At 39.4% G+C, this 15,868-nt stretch overlaps 1 protein-coding gene across 2 annotated transcripts in view; it reads right to left on the bottom strand.

The window, feature by feature from the left end:
- Positions 1–15,812, bottom strand: part of SLC44A3 (solute carrier family 44 member 3) — a 38,959-nt gene extending 23,147 nt beyond the window's left edge. The window contains exons 1-9 of one of the 2 annotated variants that reach the window (XM_027694392.1): positions 15,748–15,812; positions 15,363–15,470; positions 12,568–12,710; positions 11,851–11,987; positions 10,358–10,451; positions 8,844–9,013; positions 8,199–8,288; positions 7,414–7,538; positions 6,154–6,340 (exon numbers count right to left, since the gene is read on the bottom strand). In XM_027694392.1, coding sequence (XP_027550193.1) covers positions 6,154–6,340; positions 7,414–7,538; positions 8,199–8,288; positions 8,844–9,013; positions 10,358–10,451; positions 11,851–11,987; positions 12,568–12,710; positions 15,363–15,470; positions 15,748–15,774 — 1,081 coding nt within the window. In that variant the 5' untranslated portion in view covers positions 15,775–15,812. Of the gene's footprint in view, positions 1–6,153; positions 6,341–7,413; positions 7,539–8,198; positions 8,289–8,843; positions 9,014–10,357; positions 10,452–11,850; positions 11,988–12,567; positions 12,711–15,362; positions 15,471–15,572; positions 15,654–15,747 lie in introns of those variants that run through there. The other variant, XM_027694391.1, reaches the window with a different exon arrangement.
- Between the last annotated feature and the right edge of the window lie 56 nt (positions 15,813–15,868).

Here is a 15,868-nt window from a genome sequence, read left to right as displayed (position 1 = left end):
TTAAGCCTGTGAAGTGCAAGATACTTGATGGTTTGAAAAAGCTACTACTCAGATCTCTTTTTAAGGAGAATTTTTGAGGATACAATTATTTACTGAAGTAATTAAAACAAGTTAGGCACTATATAATTCTGAATTCGAGGGATTTTTAATTTCCCTTCTTCCAGAGGCTCTAGACTGCCTTTTCCAGCAGGTCACACAAGTAGCCAAATATGCTCACTACCCATAGCCTCTAGCCCTTACTGAGGAACTTCAGCAAATGACATACTAGGTGTCATATCACTCCATTTTAATGCAAAGACACTATGCCATTTGGTAGCAGAATTAAGCACAATTTCCACCACACAATTCACCCGAACCTTTCTTTTCCAAAACAGGCCTTTTCAGTCTTCATTTCAGTGGTTTTGTCATGAAGACTGACAAATGTTCATATGGTAAACTAGTTCTGTTTGCTTTTTACCAGCCTTCTGAAATAACCACCTGCAGTAACAACAGTAATAGCTTTGTCTCTCCTGGCCAACCTTATACATGTGTATGTGCACAGTGCTGTGCTCCGCTCCACAGAAATCAGGCACAGCCACCTGTGCGTTCACGTTTGATCACTTTGCTGTCTAGGTATGGTAAACTGTTTTTGTTACTTCACAGAAATCTGCTTATCAATGTAAACTGATGGATTTCCTGTCTTCTGGGCCTACCAGACATGCATAATTTTGTCAACAGAACTATATGCAATGCTATTTTTGTATGTCAGTAGCTCAGATAAACTTTAAAGCTACCCTAGGTACCCTGTCGAGAAAATGATATGCCATTTTCCTCAGCACTGCACTGTAATCTATCTGTTCACACAAACTAAACTTTTTCAACAAAGCCTTGAAGTATGGTTTAATCTGTCAACAGAATATTTTTCTCCTGCTACATAATCACGAATCTTTCTGGTGTGCTATACACTCTTAGTGATAACACTAACAAGTCAGTAAAGAACTGAAGTCCCTACAGCTGAATCACTAAATCTGGAAACCTCTGATCAGTACAAGTGTTGGTCTGCTGCAAATACTTCAAAAGAAGTGATGATAACAAAGCAAACAGGCACAAGTGTTTACTGCAGAACTCAGGAGAGTTTCTCCTCTGACTCCACAGGCCGGTGCTGTGCTGTTGCGCCAGCCAGCACAGCAATGCCAGGATACAACAGTGGGCACATGCAGTTCCATCAGCTACATTTTGATACCTCCAGACTTATGTCAGATGCTGTTACTCAGCAACTGCTGCTGCTGCAAGGTTTTGCTGACGCCTGCAGCAGCAGGCTGTTGTAAGAGACAAAAATTCCTGGGAAATCTAGTCTAGCAATTTCCTTATCAGAAACAAAGAGCCACTGACAAAAAAACAGTGAGAGCCTGTTTATCAGTTCCTGTTAACATGAAAATATGATGTACCCCTCCCACTGCTAAGTGAGGAAAGGTTCTGGCATCATACACTGAATCTTCATGCTTCCTGCAACAGAATTCATTGTATTATTTTATTTAGCGCTTTTCTGTATTATTTTATTTAGCGCTTTTCCATGTAGACGTATTTACAGCTAAGCTAGCTGGCTATAATTGCAATGTCAAGGCTCCTGCAGGAAATACATTTTTATTGCTGGTTTTGCTACTGCACAGCTTTATGTGGCGGTTTTACTGCTCACTTGCCTGTAGAATGCACCTTCATTACACAAAAATCTCACACCACTTTCTCATCCAATATTACACACACAGTATTTATGCCATGTGGACCTCACAGCTCCTGCATACTGCAAAGTTGAAAGACGTGCTCTCCTGTGCCACATGGCCACTTCAAGTTCTGCAGTGAAATCCCACAAATTAACAAACAATAAAACTCAATAACCCTAAGACATATCAGCTTTTCCAAAGCACAGCTGAATTCCATTCCTAGCCAGCTAATGGTTCTAACTGGTGCCACTGCTTGTGGTCTCATGAAGTCTTGGCATTTCTCCTAGTTTTCTAGGCCTGGAATTCACTCAGTCTCTACTGCTCTTACAGATTCTGAATTACCAAGGTACTTAGGCAGGTGCCTATCTTAAAATACATAAGCAGTCCCACTGATTTTAATAGGATTATCCATGTGTTTCAAATGAGTCATGTGCATAAGTACCTTTCAATTGCGGGCTACAGTTTTCTATGGCTCCCAAGAAGTTAGTTTCTTTCTCACAGTAACACTAACTTTTGGAGGGGGTGTAAATAAGGTAGCTGTGTGGTCCCATAATGATCAGGTGCACCACAGCTGAAACAAGCATCAAGTGCTCCAGAATGGTTAAGATGCAGAGGCATTATAAATGTAATATAAGTAGTGAAGATTCAAGGAAAATAATAAGAACAGGTGCAGCACAGCAGCAAGCCAATTTCATTTACCCATCTCTCTGTATTACACAGAAGACTAGTGTTTTTGTAAACATTTCATTTTTTCAGCTTTCTTGGTATATTTGCATTTAAACTACAGTCTGGATAGCCCCAGAAAATATGTAGGTCAGAAGAAAAACTCAAAGTGTCAAAACCAAGAAAATCACCACCTGTATTTTACAAACTGAATCCCAGATAGGCAACTATTTGCCAATGAAAAAAACAAATTGCTCTATAAGAGAAAGCATATATTTGGAGATCTTTGGAGAAGTACTCTCAACTGGTGAAAAAAGTCCCCAAAACTCAAAAGAAATGTCTCTCATATACAGGTCAACCGTGGAAAACAAATAATGCAGAGCTGTTCTGTCAATGCATTAAGCATACAGTACTGTATGTATTTATTGTTACAGGATATGTAAGTACTAGTCATCCTAGAACAGCAGAACAACCCCCAACAAGCTATTTTACGGTGAGCAGCTATAACAGCCAGCATTTCAGAGGACTCATATTTGGGCTGAAAACTTGAAATACAATCTAAAGGAATATTCCCAATACCAAATCTAGTTTGCTGTGCATTTGTCCAAGTTTTGAATTACAAAACAAATCTGAGGTAAGAGTAAGGGACTGGAAATCCAAACAGCTATCTTGCTGACATCGACCTTCTGTCACCTGTATAAATCTTCTCAATCTGAGAGTTGGATCAAACACTCCATCACTCCCTGCCCGGGTTATTAAAACGCTCGAATGGCCTTTGTTTGCCGGGAGGAGTTTCCCACCCCTGTGACCAGAGCCGCTGTGAACAGCCGAGCAGGGGGAGGATCACACTTTCCGCACTGCTCGAGCGGCACCCGGCGGGCACGGGCGCTCCTGCAGGTCATTCCACGGCACAGGAACACCTCCGCCCCCGGACCTGGCCAAGGGCTGAGTGCATTTGGGTAGCAACAGCCACCACTCGGCATAGACAGCTTAACAAAAGGAATAACTATAAGTAGAAAAACTGAAATAAATAGAATCGAGTTTTAACCAGAAAAATAATCGAATACACAGAGTGGCATTTTTCTATCTGCATTCATACTTAGGTGTAACTTAGAATTGATTTGGATTATTTATCAAATGCACATTCTTTTCTAAATATTAACATGCTGTCAACAGAAAAATCTTACTACACTAGAAATATCCTGCCAAAATATCTCAGTCAAAACATGTTTTAATAGACTGCTCATAAAAGCAATATGTTGACAATTAAGTGCCTGAAAATGACCTTCCCTTCTTATTCTAAATCTGCAAAAAGTCAATTCTTTAAAAACTGAAACTTTACTATCACTCTACTGTGCAGCAAGGTTAATCTGCCTTCTGTACTATACTGTTTGTACAGTTTTTTGTTTTCACTAGAAACATCAGCATTCCTATTAAGCTAGGGAGAAGTCAAAAAAATACATTTGAGTCAAGAGTTTTGTGCTGCACTATGAATGTAACAGCAGGTCATAAACTGTTTGAATCCTACTCTCCAAGCAGGCAGAGGGGAAAAAAAATAAAAAATTGAATGAAAATGACTAGCAGGAAACAGAAAATATAACCAATGAAGGAAAATGGCACAACACGGAAAAAGCATTAAAAGCCTCTCAAAGGCCATTTTCATTGGGTTTTATTTCCCTGTGAAAATTTGCTTTTGGATACATGCAGAATTTGCTTTTGGATATAACCTGCAAGTCGCTATTTTCCTGAAAAGTCTGTAAAAGCATCTAGGAAAATACCCAACTGGTTCCCCATCCTGCTCTTATCATCAATCTTTTTCTGTCATGTGATCTAAAATATTTCTACTCTTCTAATGATTTCTATATTTCCAAAAGCTTTTGAAGACAACAGACTCAGCTGGTATTTTCTAAATTTAGACATAATAAGGGCAAGCTTTACATCCTTGTGTGTGCATATTAAGAGTAAGCCAGGTTGACTTAGCATCAAGGATGTAATATTTCCTCTAATGGTTCTTGTTAATTATATATTTAGAAAATCTGTGTGTTATAATTAATTTTTTTTACCTGTTGCTAAATTTACTATAGTGAATGGCTTTCTTAAATTGTATCTGATCCAAGCAGGTGCATGAATGAACAGCTGGTTGATATCTCAGGAGATGCTCCTTTCTACAGAGGACTGGTCAGAAGCAGTGATAAGGTATCACACAAAGCCAGTTTCAAAATTACTGCTGCCTGGCTGATCTGTGTATAAATGGTATGAGGATCTTGCAGAAAAGCTAACAACCACATAGAGCTATGTCCAGCACACAATGCTGCTTCTGTAATGGGAAGATCCAGCTCAAAAAAACCTAAATCAAAGTGCATCAGCTTGACTATTTAGTCAGGAGGAACAACTCACAAAGAGACTGCAGGTTGGACTTCTGGCCATGCTAGGTCTGACCCTTTCGCAGGATAAGCAGATTATCAGCCAGCCAACTGCTTCAAGCAGCCACTTCTGACAGACAAGAGCTACTCAGGAAAAGGCAGCAGAAACAGAGACTTGCAAACCTGCATGAGTCTCCAATGAAAGATGGAGGGAAACAGATCCCAGTCCAGCCTAAGCAATGGTTGAGTGATTTGCAATGTCAGCAGGGACTCAGACAGATTCTCATGTTACAAGTCAATTGGCTCTTCTATAGAGCCAGAATTAACAGGGTGAGATGAGATGGAAGCTGTTGTGATAGGAGTGAGCACAGCCAGCTTTGTCAAATGGGCTCAGCTATAGAAAGGCTGGAGGCTTTTCTGGCCCAGCAGAAATCTGTAAGCCTGTACAGAGGAGTTACTGCAGCCCCTATATCAAGGGGTTGTGGAAACAAAACAAAGACACAGAAGCATTTGAACAGTTAGGCTGCATTTGGTTTTCCACACAGAAATCACTGCCAACTTTCAGAAAAGAGAAAATCCATAAACAATAGTGTCTATCCACACAATTCTTCAATCAGCTCCAACCCAAAGGACAGCAACTGGCTCCTAACAGTGGCCCTAGAAATTTAAAATGAAAAAATACCAAACCCCAAATCATAATGCTTTCCATGTACAAAGGCTGATGTCTACATGAGGAGTTATCCCCAGAGCTATGCAGAGTTTAGCTTCACTACTTTGGGTGATGTTGCACAGGACAACCTCTCCTTCACTTGGGTGGCATGATGCTGGGCCAAGGCAGCATCCAAATTACCCTGGTTCAATCAGTGACAGATCTTACAGTGCTATATGCCTCAGTAATACAATTTCCATACTAAAAATCTGTTCTTGTGGATCTTTCATAGAGGATGACTCTTTCTACCTCCCTTACAACTGCGAGAACATCTGGATTAATCCAAATTCTGTTGTGCTACTCTAAATAACGATAGCAGTTGTTACTGCTCAGAAGCAACATTCTACCTCTGTGACAATTCAACACTGTTCACCTCCTCTGACTATAAACATTCGCATTTCATAACAACTGCACTAAAATCTGTCTCCTTCCTCCAGCTACTTTCTCAATTTAAATACACCAAATATATACTGTATCTACCACAATCTATCCATAAATTAAATAACTGAGAAAGAACAAAACTAAGGTCCACATACAGAAGCAAAATGGCAATGTAGAAGACTCCAAAAAGTGGGAAATAAAATAAAATTAACAAGTAACTCAGCCGTGCAAATGCTTGCCCACATTTTGTACACTAACACCAAGAGGTCCCATATTAAGGAACTGAACTTAGGAAATGTACAGCACTCAGTCAAAAACATGGAAAGCATATACTTACCTGCAGTTCCTAAGCTAAGTAGTACAGCAACCCAAAATACCCAGAACACAACAAGAATCAGAAAGGTCCAGAGTGGTTGGAACAGGAGGAAAGGAATTCTGCCAATGATTTTACCAACAATTCGAAAGAGCTGCACAGTGAACCGAAGCCTCTTTCTTAGTACAAATATAAGGGAAAGCAGAACAACCTGTTAGAGGAAATAAAAAGACAAATTGTTGGGGGTTTTATCTTAAGAAAATTATCAGAGTGGAATCAGAGTGGCCAAATGTGGGATGAGATTTCACAAAGACACAACAGCAAGGTATTTTACACAATCTTACTGCACATTGGAAAATCCTCCTGAGACACTGCCTATATTCTCAAAGAGCCTGTAGATTAAAATCTGTTTTTCTGAAATAATTGCTACTGGGTTTTTTTAAAACAAAATAATATTCAAAACTTTGATTAATCTCATGGAAAGGTCATAACTTACAGAGGATATACAAAAAAAAATCTGATCTGTGACACATTTATATTTGTCACTGTAAATTGTCAGACTATTAATACCTGGTGAATTCCAGTCTATGGATCCTACTCTTCTTCAAGAAAAAAGAACAATCATTTTGACAAATGTCTCATGAATTGCAAATTGATTGTATCCTCAATGTCTCCTTTAACATTGCAACACCAGAGTTAAAAAAATCACTTTAAAAGCTGCAACCCACACTTAAATTTTCTGTTGGAAAACAAGGTCAATGAGAGAAAAACAGAATTTAACCCCACAGTTTGAGGTCTAGACACTGCTGCCTGTGTTTCACTGCCCCTCTCATTGTCTAAAAGAAAGGGTAGGCTGAATCCACAGATCTCGCGTTCATACTGAGCCAGTGCTTTTCTGTTCACTCAACATGATTCTCCAGTGAGCTGATGCAGAGAAAAATAGGGATGGAACACAATTCTTGCATTTTTACACCACCAATGCTAACACTGTTATATAGGTTTGAAGTGTGGTAGAGCCTTGTGCTGACAAACAAGTTTCACAACAAAGATTTTTTTATGGTTTTGACAGGGGTGTTGGAACTAGACAATCTTTAAGGTCCCTCCTAACCCAAACCATTCTACAATTTCATTATTATATTTAAATGCATGTAAGCAGATCTTAGAATTTATTCTCATTTGCAAATCTGAAAGGAATGAGGAATTATTTTTACTGCTGCAGAACCACTGTAGTTCCAGTTTTCAAGTTAGAGACTCTGCCATTGCTTAGGATAAAATGCTACTTACGGTAACTATTGTTGAGAAGATAGCATATCCAAATAGAAACTTTACATTTTCCTTTTCTGTTTCCAATTCAGTGCTGGGATCGTTCCTGTAGTCATAATAGAGCCACCAGAGAACACCTGAGACAACTGAGCAGACGAGAGCAGCATGAAGGTGGGCAGTGCTCCCCAGGTTGCAGCACGTTGCTGCTGGTGCCTGCCTGGCCTCCCGCCTCAGCCCTTCTGCCTAACCCAGCTCAGCTCTGAAATACTGTCACTCAGCAAAGAGAGGCACAGCATCCGTGATCACAGAGAAAATTCACATGATGGTCTGTCAGTCTGAGGTAAAACCGCAGCAGAACATTTGGGTTTTTCGCAGTTATTCTACAGCTCAGGCATGTAATTTCATCGTGGAGATACAAAGCTAACTTTCATGGAATGACAAGGTTTAGCTGGATGCATTCCTATAGTTCTCCCTTTCTAAAGCAGGCAGCATAAAGCCTCACTAAACGTTCTTAGAAACAGTAGCATTTCCATAACTGCATTCATCTGCAAAAGAAATGGTGTTTCCAGACTTCTATAAAAACAATAAACATCACCATCATCCCAACACTCAGCAGCTGGAACAGCACAGCCAGATCTTGGCACCAAACAGCAGCCAGGCCTCAGCTTGGAAATAGCTATGGTGAGCTGAAGGCTACTGAGGATGGCCATGGAGAAAAAGCATAGCTGTTTGTTCAGCTGCCTCTCCTTCAGTTCAGTGAGGTGATCCATTTAACTAAGCATATGCTAAACAGTAGATATACTTACACAACAACCCAAATACAACCAGTGCAATCAAGGTATGGACCAGAAGTGTCCGAATGAATCTGAAGGCTAAAACCAGTATAAAAGAGAAGGCTGAAAAATATACAAAGGAAGTTTAATATGAGTGTTACAACCCACTTAACTTAACCCTTTTTTACTTTAAATATAAATTTCAGGTTCTTGCAGAACTTGGGCTTTTATTTTTAAACAGTGGTCTCAAAAGCAACAGCATTTAGTTACGCTGGCAACCTTTTTAACATTTAAAACACACAGTTACCTGTAACTTAACTAATAAGGAACTTACAATTGATATATTTAACAATAGGAAATAGATTTTCAATTGTATTTTGTATAAAATTTAAGTTCAAATGTTCGTGCTGACATAATTTTTTCCATCAACAATTTCTTACAGTGCCCTGAAATGAGGTATATGGCCATATCATGGAACACAGAATCTGATATTTCATCAAGCTGAATTTCACCAGTCTATTAAATGCCTCCTGATAAAACACAAACACTCTTTCTTAAAAACAACTCTGCCCAGAAAACATGAAAAAAACACTTTTAAGTTAAACATATAAAGTTAATAGGAACATTTGAAATCTCACCTTTTAGTTGAATATCATTATTCACTGTTTATAACCTTACCTAGTGCGAGGACACTCAGTCCTATCACAGTATCTCTTCCTGCCAATATTCCACTCAGAATTCGGTGAAAAACATCCATTTCATTAACCATACTTATTAAGACAGATGCATATTTGGAATAACATTCAGGATTTTGTGGAACGCATCGATTAAATAATGGAAAGGATTTACTGGAAGGTTAAAAACAAAAATGGCAAAAAATATTAATGACTGGACAAACAGTTTCAAATCCACAGAGATCCATCATGCTTCACAGAGAGTGTTGTTAGAAATGGTAGTTTTATGTTTCATCTGCAAAATAAACTCCTAATAACATCATGCCTGCTTCACTGTACCAGAACAGATCCACTCACAATCAGTCTGGGGAAAAAAAGATTTACTATCTCAATCACCATCAGCACGTAGCTCCTATCCTCATTCTAGTCTGGCTTCACTTCCTTTGCTCCCATGTGTTTATATAAAACCTAAATCCATGATAATATAACCATAACCTATGTTGTTATACATAGTTCTAGATCACAAACACTTTATATTGTTTTTATGATATATAAGCATTCTAAAAGCCACATCAAAACAATGTTTGTAAGATACAACTAACACCCCAAATATTTATGTATAAAATGATTTGGCACTCCCAGACAAGCTTCTTGTACATATTTATTGTCCCACTTTGACAATGCTGCACTACAACGGTCAAAGACAAATTAATACCTAAAAAGGAGAGGTCAAGTCATCAACAATTAAGAACTACTCTGACTAGCTTTGCTTCTACAATGAAATATTACTGTGCAAGATGAATAACTTTGCTGAGTTTCCTGACAAACACAAAATAGCCTAGAAAGTTGAAGAAATAAGTAAAACATGCCATACTTTTTCATCAATTTACACGCTCTCCTTTGATCTACAGTATGTAATGTTTTTATGTGTCTCCTGCTCTCTTCTGTTCTCTTTGTTCTTCAATTTTCCCTTGTTCAGAGCAGATGACTTAGCTCTACAAACATGGAGATTCCAATTCTTTGCTGTATTTTCACAGCACAGTGGAATTTAAAATCATGGGTTTAAGAATTTTGACTCACAAACGCCAAATTATAAAGATAGCACCATCCATAGACCTGCGCTTCAAGATAGCTGGCTATGAAATTATTCTGATGGAAATTTCTGTGTTCGGGATGAGCAGCAAGGCCCAAGATCACAGGCGCTCTTCCTTGGCATTGAAGAAGAGAGTGAAAGTCTGTGCAGGAGGTGAGTGGTTCCTCATATGGAGTGCTTTACTCCTGATTTGGAAAGGAAAACACTCTAAAGGGTAGAGGAATGGAGGGAATGCAGTCCTTGTTTATTCTGTGGGACAGGACACTGGCATGTTCACAGGCACATATGAAACATGTACAAAAATAAATAAACAAAACAAAACCATCCTGACTGTAAAGCATCAAGTCAAATACCAAATGTGAGGAAATAGTCTGTAAGAAGCTGTTCAAACTCAAGGATGTTGTAAAGTACCCCGTAATTCTTACCTTGGTGGAACTGGCAGTGTGGGACACAGCTGAGTTGCCTTTGAATTTTGTGTGTAACTGGAAACATTCAGGTTGTAAATGCAAAGAAAAGAACCTAAAAAAGGGGGGGAGAGGAAGGAGAAGAAAAAGAAAAAAAGGTAATTTATTATTAGTAAAAGTTTTAGAGAAAAACACATTATCAATGAAGTTTTCTTTATACTTCTGGTTTGATCCCTTAGCAGGCCATAATCACTCCTGATATTCCAGAGGGAATGTAAATAACAAATTAGTTGGGTGAATCTAAAGCAACCTCTGCAGATTCTTTTGCCTTCTAGACTTAACTGTAGTTGCCACTTATCTTCCTGGAGAGCAGGCACACTGTTTATTCCACAGTGCCATACTTGGCTATTAATTCTTGCTCATTAGGATAACAGAAAAATCTAAAATGACAGAAGCTACAGTAGAACTAAGCCCCTCATAAATTAGAATAGAATATATATATATATCCAGAAACATGTTCTGGGCTCTAGTCAAAATATTACCAGGTACTCTGCTCCATTATACAACACATCTGGGTAAGAAAGGCTGGATACATCCAAGCCATTCAAAATACAAGACTTCCCTCTCCCTTGAAATAAACATGCAAGCAGTAATTATATTTAGTTACACTGAAAATACTTATCTAATATCACAGGTGTTTATAGCTTTCTGTATACAGTAAATGATGTTAAACTACCCCAAAATTAAATTGAAACAAATGTTATCTATTTAAATAGCAATCCCTGCCAAACAAAACAAAAAAGAATGGAATACTGACTTAGAGTAAAAATAGTCACTAATACTCATATGGTCTGCAGTTTACACACACCCCACAAAATAAAGGTTAGGCTACAGATTATTTTATTTACATGCTGGACATGCCTCTCTTGCACAACAGCTACTTCTGACATCATATTCATCTTGAACAGCAGAATGAAATAAAATTCCTAGGCATGTCTTGGTTTTCGCTGGGAAGTGAGTGGCTGCATGGTATTTAGTTGCCGTCTGGGGTTGAACCACAACAAGGTGAAATAGTAAACCTTGGGATCTAAAGTGGATGAAACCACTTGTTTAAACCCCTGGAAATTAATAATTCCACCATAATTTTAATTCTGTTTAAAATAACTGATTGGACAAGTTTCTCAAATAGCATATGAACTCTGTTCATCTACTGGCACCCCCACCAAACTTCACTAGTTCATTCTCAGCAGCCAGTTTCCTGCTGTGTAATCCCAGCAATCTGCAGGAATTAATCAACAGCTTTTGAATTTGCAGAAGAGAGCTGTAACATTTCTAGAAACTATGGCTTTGAAATAAAGCAGAAACAAGACATTTTATTTTCTGTGGTCATGAACTTTTCAGGAAATTAATGGTAAGATGTGACTCCCTAGCATAGGAAACATAAGAATAACAAAGTGAGAGCTGTTCAGCTGTTCTACAGATACACTAAGGTATTCATATTCCCTGTAGCACACCATTATTCCTTGCAAAACTCTGAAGATCTTCCAAAGAGTTGAGTTGCTCTCGTGGACAACTAGACACGCACAAGCAAAGTGAACTGATTTTGTGGCTTTGCATTTCCAGGTTGCATGAATTCAGAAAGAACACATACCTAGAAAGAAAAAAAGATCCTCTTTTCAAAAAACAAGCTTTCTGAGGTTTATAGGTTTAAATTCTGAGCCTTCTTTCCATCTTTTTAAACTGCTACAAAGCAAATGAAACTTTTTCCACATCTAATGGAAAAAATGGAGCTCGAAGTCACAAATTAGGAAGCAATGTGAGAATATGCTACATTTCTGCACTTCATATTATGTTCTTATATGGGATCAGAAGCTGACAAGATGGGTGCCATTCTACAAGGACTCAAAGGAGTTACTGGAATGACTGGGAACTTCAACATGCAACTTCCCGAAGTACAAAGATTTGTTGTATAGAACGACTGCCTCTTTGGCTGAAGTCCCATTTAAGATCCTCTTTAAGAAGGCGACAGTATAAAGTATAACAATGTAGCACATCTTCAAATTCTATCTAAACTTTTTAATTTCACTCATCATTTTGCACCATTCCCACTTTTTTCTTGTCTTTCAATGTAACAATGTACAGATACACGTGTATGCTTGACAAGTAGAAAATATGCACCTTATTAAGTTCTCAAATGTTTGATTTATTTAGACATTACCTAATGTACTTACTTTTTATTAGTCATGTCCTGTCCAGAAAGAGGTGCCCCTTTTACAGGAGCATTCTTCCTACCACATATGTTCCCGAAGCTGTCATATCCAAGCACAAGTCTTTCTGCAGCACCAGCCATCACAGCATAGCCAGTTATAAACATCTGTTAAAATATTTTTTAACATGAAATCATGCTATGATAGCTTTTCCTTTCCATTCAATAAATACTCCTTTTAAGCCATACATTTTTGTCTTGTGGATGCAAACAGTTCAACCTAAAATTCACCCTCTGCACAAGGCCAGACCAAGTCAGATGGACAGGTTTAGCCCTATTGCTTCCTTAGAGCTCTCCTTCATCTATTGTTGAAAGTATATAAATTAAGCAGAATAACACAGGAGAAGAAAGATAGGGGTCCTGATTAAAATAAGAGGAAAGCATTAGTAAGGTGCTAGACATGGTCTCTACTGAAGTTCATGTATGTCACTAGGCAAGATTCCTCAAATGGTGATTTTTCATGTGCTCACTGCATCTTATTTTACAGGGTGACCTTCAGGACACACCTGGTCAGTATATCTGCGGAAATGTTGAGCCCTTGAAGCTGCTAGTGAATTTATTCACAGGTGTTTTTAAAAACAAAGTATAATCAAAATGCAGGTTACCTGAAATTTCAGGAAGAGACAATCTTTAACACATGAAACACTTGGAGAGAGACATACTGTGCACTTGGGTGACACTGCCCTGATGTTTTAGTTGTTTTGCTGACAGATCAAAGTTCCAGTAGATCAGCTCCATGTAAACCCCAGGGGCAACTAAGCACTTCTGTTGGCCATGCAGCAGCAGTCCTTAGTCAATATGAAGCACCTTGTCTAGGAATGCAGCTTAAACCTTCCTGTACCCCATGAGGGCCAAAACAATCCTGGGAAGGAACCTTTCCAAGTGCCAAAAATCAGCAATTCTTCTGTGAAGCTGATGAAGTCCTGAGCACTAATAACCCAAAGGCTTATTAAGAGCACTCTAGCTATTGAAGGACTCAGTGATTCAATGTTCTCCTCTGTCCCACGGGGTGCAAACCACATTTCACACGCATCAAAGACAATACACTGACCTCTGGGGCTACGTGCCAGCTGCTGGCAGTAGCAAAACTTCTCAGTCCCACATTAACTTTGCATGGATATGGAAGAAATTCTTTACAGGGAGGGTAATCAGGCATTGGAATAGGCTGCCCAGGGAAGTGGTGGATTCTCCATCCCTGGAGGCTTTTAAAATGAGACTGGATGTGGCCCTTAGTGCCATGGTCTGGTAACCACGGCGGTAGTGGATCAAGAGTTGGACTTGATGATCCCAGAGCTCCTTTCCAACCCAGCTGATTCTATGATTCTGTGAATATTGGCTGTGCTGGAGACAGATTGCACATATCAGATCCAGCACAACTGCTTTCTTCCTTAAGGTTTAGAGCTTTATTTGTTTTTCTACTTTTAACCCTCGTGACTAAAGATGGGATCTGGGCAAAAACTGAGTCTCATACACAAAGATATAAGTATGTACTTCCTTAGTCCCCAGGGTAGTCTCATTTTTGCTTATAGTAGACTCTTATTTTACAGTCTAACTAGTTCAGTAATTTTTTTAAATTATGACTGCATATTAATGTCTCAATATGGACATCTTTGTAGATGACATACTACTTCTGGGTGGGATTTTTTACAATAACAAAATATTTCCAGATCCACTTTGTTTACATAGCAAGGATTTGTTAATAATTAAATTGTTCTCAGCAGGAAAAGGAGAAATGAGCTGGCACTGTAACTCAACTGAAATATGCTTTCAGAAAAATTCTGGTATTCCTTCTAAAGATGGACATTACAGATCCAGTGGGTACAGGTGAATTTTTTCTAAAGTGCAGAATGCTGGATACAAGCCATAAATACTAGTAAGTAATAGATATCTGTATGACTGCTGGAGGCGTGTGTCTACATGGCAGTGATAAGCACTTCCACAGAGCTATTACTGTAGTTTCATTTTTTTTCATTGTGTGAACAAATTAGGATCATTAAATCTTTTAAAATATTTTAAAAAGATCAGACACAAGAAAACAAATACATGTATGCAATAAGCTATTTCACAGAAACTGAGCAATAAAAATAGTGAGAGAAAACAAACAAAGATTGGAAATATTTACCATCTGCCAGGTTTCAATTTTGGCATTTCCTCCACTGATCAAAGCATCAAGTATTAAAAACCCCTATCCTGCTCACAAAGTTCAGCCTCCATTTATGCAGCCTTCAAAATGTGTAGGTATAATTCTGCATTAGCTTCCATTAACAGAGTTACTAGGAATGGAATTAAACAGTGTATTTACAAAAATCCACAGTAGACTCGGACATATCACAAAAAAACCCCCAAACATTCACACTTGAGAAAGACAAAGCCTGTTCCCAAAAGCTTGCATGCTGTTCTAAGCACAGGTCAGATAGTGACTTAATGTAGTATCAGATGGACATGTTGCAAGATAACAAGACTACAGTGTATGAAATAAGTAGACATAAAAGCCCAGTCAGAGCCCAGACTGCTTTACAAAAAGAGAATTCTAAATAATCCAGCCCTATGTATACATAGTATCTAAAGCATATGGGCAGTACTTAAAACTGTGTGAAAGACATCATAATAAAGCACTGCACCACTGCAAAGGTCAGATCTGTCCCAGTGCAATCCTGCGACCTGTGCCCATCACAATTTCAGTTTAGATTTAGTATAACACTGTGCTGAACTCCATGAACTTTAGATCTGATTTTTTCTTCCAGAAAAAAGCGTGCTTACCAAACCAGCCCAGAAAAGACAGAAGAGGAGCAGCCAGAGAGTGTCTGTGCACTTTCTGTAAATGACCGGTCTCCATTCCTGTAGTTCAGAAGCGCTATCTCCAGAGTCCTAAAATGAAAGAAAAGTCCAAAAAAAGTACAAAACAAACTTCCTGCGAAATTAAATCAAGTTCCAAAGGGCGGGGATTTCAGAAGGAGCATAACCTCGCACTTTAAGCGCCGAACACCTGGCAGCTCTCCTCCCGCAGCTGTTGTGCCGCTCGCCCATAGCGCGGTGCGCCGCCCCCGGCCCGTACCCAGCCCCGCACCGCCCGGGACAGGGCGGCCCCCGCCGCGGGCCCCGCTCTCTCTCTCCGCCCCCGGCCCCGCTCCGGCCCCGCGCCCACCTGCCCTCGGCCCCCTCGCCGCTCCATGGCCCCGCTGGCCGAGCGGGCCCGGCGCGCAGCCGGCTCGGCGGGGAGGCGCTGCCCAGGGCCGGGCACCAGCGCCGCGGGGCCGGGCAGGGAG

The sequence above is a fragment of the Neopelma chrysocephalum genome, unplaced genomic scaffold, assembly GCF_003984885.1.
Source record: "Neopelma chrysocephalum unplaced genomic scaffold, ASM398488v2 Primary Assembly neopelma1_97, whole genome shotgun sequence".
Lineage (NCBI taxonomy): Eukaryota > Metazoa > Chordata > Aves > Passeriformes > Pipridae > Neopelma > Neopelma chrysocephalum.
Note: the sequence above shows the minus strand (reverse complement) of the source record. Positions and strands in the feature narration are given on the sequence as shown.